Source organism: Trichinella spiralis (genome assembly GCF_000181795.1).
Source record: "Trichinella spiralis strain ISS 195 chromosome Unknown Scfld2, whole genome shotgun sequence".
Lineage (NCBI taxonomy): Eukaryota > Metazoa > Nematoda > Enoplea > Trichinellida > Trichinellidae > Trichinella > Trichinella spiralis.
This window is the reverse complement of record NW_003526941.1, coordinates 7,619,320-7,627,330: the sequence shown is the minus strand read 5'-3', so window position 1 is coordinate 7,627,330 and position 8,011 is coordinate 7,619,320. Positions and strand designations below refer to the sequence as shown.

The 8,011-nt window shown below is 32.4% G+C and overlaps 2 protein-coding genes across 2 annotated transcripts; both read right to left on the bottom strand.

The window, feature by feature from the left end:
• Positions 1–2,711: 2,711 nt before the first annotated feature.
• Tsp_06732 (hypothetical protein) lies at positions 2,712–3,083 on the bottom strand. The gene has a single exon (XM_003380526.1). The coding sequence runs from the start codon at positions 3,081–3,083 to the stop codon at positions 2,712–2,714; it is 372 nt and encodes a 123-aa protein (XP_003380574.1).
• A 2,522-nt stretch (positions 3,084–5,605) lies between these two features.
• Tsp_06731 (conserved hypothetical protein) lies at positions 5,606–6,484 on the bottom strand. The gene has a single exon (XM_003380525.1). The coding sequence runs from the start codon at positions 6,482–6,484 to the stop codon at positions 5,606–5,608; it is 879 nt and encodes a 292-aa protein (XP_003380573.1).
• Between the last annotated feature and the right edge of the window lie 1,527 nt (positions 6,485–8,011).

The window sequence follows — 8,011 nt, the reverse complement described above, 5'->3', positions numbered from 1 at the left end:
GGGGACGACAGAGACGGCAGCAAAACGTGCGCGCTTGATAATACATCCTATAATTGCATTTCATTAGCATTTATACAAATATTTGAACAAATACCCGCGAGCAAAAGTTGCTGATTCCAATAACATTTGTGCCTGAATTTCACTTTTGTAATACAGAAACCCTTTGAACTCCAAATTTTTATTTACGCAATTTAATTGATTAAATATGATACGGAAATAAGAATTATTCAAAATAAAACGTTTCATTTACAGTTTTCATGGAATCATGCATTCTTTCCCCCTATAAATGTCAGGTTTACTAACAAGCAATTTTGTTAAATATCTCATTAAATAATCAATTGAGTATTATTGTTAGTTTCTGTAATAAATAATTGTACAATACTGTTCCCATATATGAAGAAGGAATTCAATAATACATTTGTGTTCCCTATGGGCACGCCTTTTGTTCTACTGAGCTTATATGCAAATATTTTGAAAGATTAGAATAAATGCCATGCGTGGCTGAATTAGTTTGTCATAATTTGTTATTTTATTATATTTTCACAATTTGCAAACAATCATTTTGACAAAAAACAACATTCAAAGCTATTTGCATAAGCATCAATTGAGTATGATGACCTGAGCGAGAACTGATTCAAACACCGGTATTCTTGGTATCGTTGAGAAGCTCAATTCATAATTAGGATTATGAACAGCATAAAAATCAATGAATTGATTGTTATTTCATGAAATCAAACATATTCAAGTCATACGTTAGACACTCAGGTATTAATAAATGTTGACAGCTACAGATTGAGAAATTCAATTCTACTGATCGAATAAATGAAATAAACCAATAGGAAACTAATAAATGGAAAATTTTATGGTTATTTCAAACCATCCTGAAACAATTTCTGTAAATTGATTGCAAATGGACGGAAAATCAAGAAAAATGAACTTGCCTAATACATAGAAATATTGCACGAAACTACGTACTTTTAGCGAATACCTTACCATAAATTAAATCGACAGTCTTTTGAGAAATAAAACATATGCAAAGCATACGATTGGACAATCAGATGTTAATCTTTGTGAAAGCGAAGTAACGTTGGAATTTCATATCTGCTGTGCAATATAAAAAAAGAAATTAATATAAAATAGGTATATCGGATGTTTCATGTTCATTTCCTGCTTGTTTGACACATCTTCCGGCAAATTTATGAAATTGGCCAAGAAATAATAGGAAATTCGAGTCCCCAAATGCAACAAATATCATGCAATATGAAGCGTGCTTATACGAAGTATAGTCAGCGAAACTGAAATCCATTAATTTGCTACTAAAATGTAATCTGTATTGATATATACAGAAAACGTTAGTACAGTTGTAAAAATTGCTTACCTTTTAACTGTCGATGATATTCAACAGGAAACTTTATCAAACTTTTTGACTGATGTTCTTCAAACAGCTTACTTTGAAACTGATTTTCTGTAACTGATTTTCTGCAAATGGCTATTAATAACTATGAAGATGGCATTTTGAAAAGTTTTTGAAAGGTCATTTTTTTCAAAGTAGCAAACACATAATAGAAAGACTTTCCCTCACAACTGATCTATTTGAAATTCTTTCAAAAATAGAGTATCCACCTGTTATCCTTGTCGCTACTGCTGAGTCGTTCAGAAAAGCAGTGCACATTGAATAACCATTAATTCCTAAATAACTTAAAAATGACGTTTAAATAAGTTTAAACAGCTGATGACGATGTAGAAAATATGCGTGAAAATTACATGCCATGTATACTTATTATTTAGATATTTTTCTATAAAACAAAACTTTCTATTTTCTGTCAATTGAATTATCACTGAAATTACATTTCTCATACAGCATCTAATGCTTCATGATTATTCGTAAGCTCATAGTGGAGACTGATTTGCATGCAATTTTCATAAAGTGAAAATTTGTAAATGTCCATTAATCATGCAAATAAATGATCGAAATTTTTGTCGTCAGTATTTCTTTTTGATAGAGGACTTTCAATTAACACCTTCGACTGACTAACCAATGTCTTTGATCTCATTTGTGTGTCTTTGTTAATTAATATTTTTTAAATTTGAATTGTTTGTGAGATGCTTTAACCTGATCTGAAGAATGTCTAAATATTCCCTTTTTTAAAAAATTGATAACATTAAAGAGCACAACAAAATATACTTACGCATATGACAACAATTTATTGTACAATAATTCATACAATATTCAATAATAAGTATAATAATCGCCGAATATTACATTTAAAGAAATAAGAGCAGTGTATAGAAGAAAATGACAAACACTGACCAACATTAGCTCAGCAGGAGAGAGAGAGAGGGAGACTGAGAGAGAACAACTGAGAGTAGCACAGACGAAAGGCATACGGAAAATGACGAAAAACAGAAAGAAGGCTTTGCTGATTTTGAGGCCGAATTAAAGATATTAATTGACCAATCAAATTGCGCATTTCCCTCAGCAGTTAGCCTTTGACGTCATTTCCTTTATTCAGTTTCAAAATTTAATTTCTGTTGACATAAAAGTACGATCGGTCAATAATTCTTCTGAAGTGTTTTGAACATTGGGGAACAATATTACAAAATATTGCACGCTTTTCATGTGAATTTATTTGTGCATTATTTTATCATTGCTTTTATATTTCGAAAGTCATACCGTAGTTAATTGAATTTCACTTGAGTGTATTTATTATTTATTTATTGTTGCTTACTAGATGTTTACTAGAAATGTAATGAATGTTGTTTGTTTGTTTTTGATATAAAATGGTCGTGGTGATGTTTGTTTTGCTTGATGAAGATGTAGAAGCGATGGATCTGGTTGGGGCTAGAAGCCTTAATCCGCTGGGCGTTCGGTAATTGTTTTCCGTTTCCGAGTGCTCTTTCCATTCTGGCTCCTTTCCATTCTCCGACGAATTAGTTATTCTTATTGAAGGCATATTGAGGCTCGAATGCCTCGGGCAGAGGTCAGCTGCCCACTTGTGCTGTTTGCGACGGTCTGTCTGGCTACCGCTGAGAGTCTGTGTCTGTTCGAGATCAATGGCTTGCTGTTGCGCATCTTCGCCCATGCCAAATCAGCGGGATGTTTACTATGTTGTGTGTATCCATTTATTTAAAATATTTTGCCATGTTTGCAGTGGATAAAATCAATTATTTTTCATTATTACGAAACTGATCATTTGAAATTTTAATAAAAAACAGATATTTATAGAAAAATACATCGGAAGGGGAGAGCGAGTGAGGAAGTGTTCAATGTATGATTTTATCGAGAAAGTTCTGCTTATTGTTTATTTGTTTATTTTTGTTTCATATGTTTAACTTTTGAAATTAAAATTTGTACTTCGAAATCGATGCTTTTTGTTCTGAAAATAATATGAAAATCATCAAAAATAATTAAAATATTAAAAAAGTAATCAGTTCAGTTTCTTTGAAATCAGTATTATTTTTTTGTGTACGTTTTGTCAGAATTAGTCGACTGAATAAGAACGCATGCATATGCAACAAATAGGCTTGATAAATTTTAAATCTTCTTCTGAAATCTCGATTTGAAGTTGTAAAAACTGACACGTTGAAATTGTTCATCCTATTTCTAATGAATGTACCGTTTCTCATATGAGTACCAATTACTATTATGATAACAATTGATTATCATAATTAGGAAGCTAATTAGCTGAGAAAATTGAAACAATAATATGTATGAATTGTTTTCAAAATTTTACACTTTTCTAGAGCATAATCAATTATTTTCAATACAAACATTATTATTAATAATAAATTTCAGTTTTCATTTATTCATTTCAAATGATATAAATAGAGTTTGAAAGTTTATTTTATTTAATGCAGTATTTATTATCAGTCTAATTATTATTATTTACTTACTACAATTATTAGTTAGTGTTATTATTGAGTCATTTTTTTATTTTATTTTATTTTATTATGAGTGATAATTTCCATACAATTATATACAATAATAGTGTGACATGCATTCATTATTGCTAAACTGCAAAGCAAGTAATTATTATTGACTGAAATTTTTACACAAAATCTTTACTTTCATTATTGGATGCATTCTTTGTATTTATTTCACAAATGTATGAATTTAACACTGATGTATAAAATGCAATTTTTTTTATCACCTATTAAACTGCTACAAGTGTAAAATGCATTTTACATGTCACAATTGCAGTTTGTGAGCAATCAACGGGGAATATTTCAGTAATGGTCAATCAGGGCTGTCGAACAAGTATGCATGTAAGTATGTATGTATACAATTTGCATTGGGCCTAATTGCAGTCTGTTGGTGCGTAAGCGTGTTAGTTGGTGTAAATGCAAGCTCGTTGGTCTCATTGAGCATTGGATCGGCATCCGTTCTCTCAGGGATAGGCCAGCAGAGACTAACAACCTCAGACACATGTTCAATGTTCGATAAGCAGCATCATTATCGGCATTCACATTGAGTGGAATTCACCAACTGCATGCAAACACAGCTAAGTCCCAGAACGCTGAAGCTGATCGACCCTAGTATACTAAGTCTGAAAGCTTGCTTGTCAGTTCAGCTTTGCAGACTCCCGCTAGTTTTTGGTGATGCAATCGAATCGACATCTCTTCGAACAATGACCCTCTAATGACCAGCTTTATCTATCTATAGCTAGCTAATATATGATATAGAATGCCTCGGCTAATCCCTAAATGCAATAGCTTTCCAACTATCTGCAGGAGATCGGCATGTGAAAAAAAATGAATAAACGAATAAAAGAATTTTGAAATTATTGATCTATAATTTTTAAGCTGAAAGGTTTTCTTCCTTTGCATTTAAGCAATAATTTGAGCCTAAACTTGTTTTATTTTTTTTTCTCTCCTATTTCTTTCAAGCAATTTCTTAAATTTTGTAATCAAATAGTTATTTATTTAATAATAATAATAATAACAGTAATATAAATAATAATGAAATATCTATAACTGAAAGAGTAGAATAATAATGCTTCATTGTATACATACATAGCTTGTTCAAATTTCGCATGTTAAATAAATAATTATTTATTTTAATTGTACCTCTTTCACTGACAGTGTCAGTAGCTGTTAGTTAACGTAACATATTAAAAAGCATAACTAAAAAAATAACAATATTTGCTTGTTGTAATAGCTTTAAATTACTCTGATTAGTGGCTTCTGATTTCTAAAATATTCCAATAAAAAACTGCCATTTATTCAGTATGTACTTTTTTCCTGGGAAGTAAATAGGAAATGAAAAACTTAATTCTCATCAGGTTGAGTTCAAACTGAAAACCATTTCCGTATAAGGAATAGAAAATAATAAAAATTTGTTGTGATAAATCATTTTAGACTAATAAAAAATCATTAATAAAAAGAATAATAACCAATCTTATCAATAACCACAAGGAGAAAAAAGGATAAGAAAAAGAAATCAATGGTTGGTTGACTGATAATTATTAAGTTCAGTTAACTTCGATGATATACTGAATAAAATTGAATGAAAAAAATAGCCTAACAATTTATGATGCAAAAAATTGTTCATTCTGTTATTGAATTTTTAATTATTAAAATAAGCTGAACACGTGCAACTTACAGATTAGAGAAAGATTTCAAATGTGGTAAGAGTAAAATTGACGGGATTTCGGCATAGTGGTGAAGCTTCAGGGTAGAATTTCTGAATTCTTTTTTGCCGAACGCGCTGAATTGCGTTTTGTAGTAATTTTTCATTCAACTGTTGCATAATATTTGAATTCGTGGAACCTCTTTTGTCACAATTGCGCACTTTATCAAATGTGTCGTGATTTTGCACGATTTTGTCCATTTCATTTTTTTCAAACTTATCACCACATTTTCCTACTAAATTATTACCAGCTATTTTGTCTTCTACATCATCATAATTTATATCCTCATCGTCATCTTCTACATCTTCATCTTCATCTTCATCTTCTTCATTGTAATATTCAGCAAAATCTAATTCATTGCAGTCCACTGCTTTGTCTTCATACATACTGCACTGTAAAGCAACATCTTCCTGAGGAGGAGGTACAATCCAGTTGGGCGAATGAACACTACAAGCAGGACTTGAATCATTGCTTCCATATCCGGAGGACCGTTCTGAACTGGAACCAGCCTGTTTTGCAGTCAAAAGTGGTGCAGGTTCTCCTTTAACAATTTTTGGACTCACCCATGGATTTGTTCTTATTGTCGAACGGTAACTTGTCACACTTCCTGTCATCGAAGCGTTGTACAACGGATCGTATAATTTCTGTTCAAACGGCCAAAGGTGGTTCATTTGTCGAGGCCACGCTGAACGATTAGTTTCGACAGTGTTTTGACAAGCTGCCTCCAGCCAGGGATATTGCCAGTCCAGTTGTTGTTCATCTTTCGAAAGCTTTGGGGTCCATTTTTGCTGGCGTCGTCGCCCCGGACGCCATTTCGGCAACGAATGGAACAACGTAGAAAAGCTCACCACCATAATCAAATCACCGAAGCAGATGTAAAGCAACAAGAAAAAAGCAGATAATTTTTTTTCACTCAACTTTCTATCTGTCTATCTCTTGTCAGTCAGTTTGTGCTTGTCTTGCCTGGCTATGAATTTCTTTTTCCTCTCTGCCGGAGCCGCTGTTTCTGCTATAAAGCTAATGCTAACTAATGCTGTTACTGCTACTGCTACTGCTGCTGCCGCCGCTGCTGTGCTGCTTATCGACTCCCCAATCATGCGCTTTTCGCCCATTTGATTGAATTTGCTGCCGTTTGCGTTGAACCAATCGATGCCGCCCTACTTGTCCGCGTTGGCGATTTGCAAAAGCTGCCGTTGGCTATTTGAAACGCTGACCAGCTCGCAGAAACCGACATCCAGACGACAAGCCTGATTTGTCATCCGCAAATCAGAGCATTTTGTAAAAATTCCTTACGTTCAATTATTGTCCAATTGATCAGTTCTTGCCTAGCACTGTGGCAAATTTGTTCTTCTACATCTGCTAACTGAGAAAAGCGTTTGTTTCTTCAAAAACTGAACAAGCTAATCAACTGAGCAATGGCAACTTTGCGAAATGATTAGCTCACAAGTCGCGAGTCGAATCAAATTGCCTCACGTTCTACAAGCACAAACTTGGGCAACAATTATGAAATTGAATTTTTCCCATGCAAAGAACTAACTGAGCAAAAACCGCTTCAAAAATCAACAGTTGTTAATAGCGCTAAAGTGAAAATTACATTCCACCAACCCTACTACCGTATTTTTGAAATATTCACAATCCACTTTCTCATAATTAATCATCAAATCAAATCAGGCAATATTTTTTAGACGTGTATTTTTCCTTTTTATCTAAAATAATTTAAATAATAAAATTACATTAATTACTTTATCAAGTTTTATCATTGGAATAAAATTGATCACTGTATTTTACTGTGAAATGGTGAATTTTTCTTTCATTGGCTCAGTAATGATACATTAACGATAAAATGTTAGAGTATGAATGTCGACTGCACGGTTCCAATTTACACGTTAGATACCTTGATAAAATATAATGAAAATTTGATTTCAGCGCTTAATTTATTTCTTATGAATTTGAATTTTTAATTTATTTAATGAAGTATTTGATGGCAAGCTGTAAAAGGTTTCTTCTTGAGAAAGCACAGTAAATTTCTGCATATGCATTTCTGCAATTAGCCTTATCACAGTTTCTGTTCATTCATTATTGATTGTTTCAAAAGCGACATTTGAAGAATGGTCACTGCAAAAAGATTTGAATTGCAAATAGGAAAGTAGGAATGGCTCTGCCGGAAATCTCATAAGATACTATTTTTGAAACCTGTACTGTGGTTTCCTCATACATGAAAAGCTGATTGTACTAATGAATTGTTGAATTGAAAACCCGGTGTTCATAAAAGATGTCGAAGAGATAGAAATAACACAGCCAAATAGATATTGTACGGAGCGTTTGTTCAAAATTATGGTTTTTCATAATAGTAAAGGCATAAAGAACAATAAATTTTTATA

Excerpts from the sequence above, each read along its gene's own strand:
- Tsp_06732 (XM_003380526.1), bottom strand. The coding sequence starts at position 3,083 with ATGGGCGAAGATGCGCAACAGCAAGCCATTGATCTCGAACAGACACAG.
- Tsp_06731 (XM_003380525.1), bottom strand. The coding sequence starts at position 6,484 with ATGGTGGTGAGCTTTTCTACGTTGTTCCATTCGTTGCCGAAATGGCGT.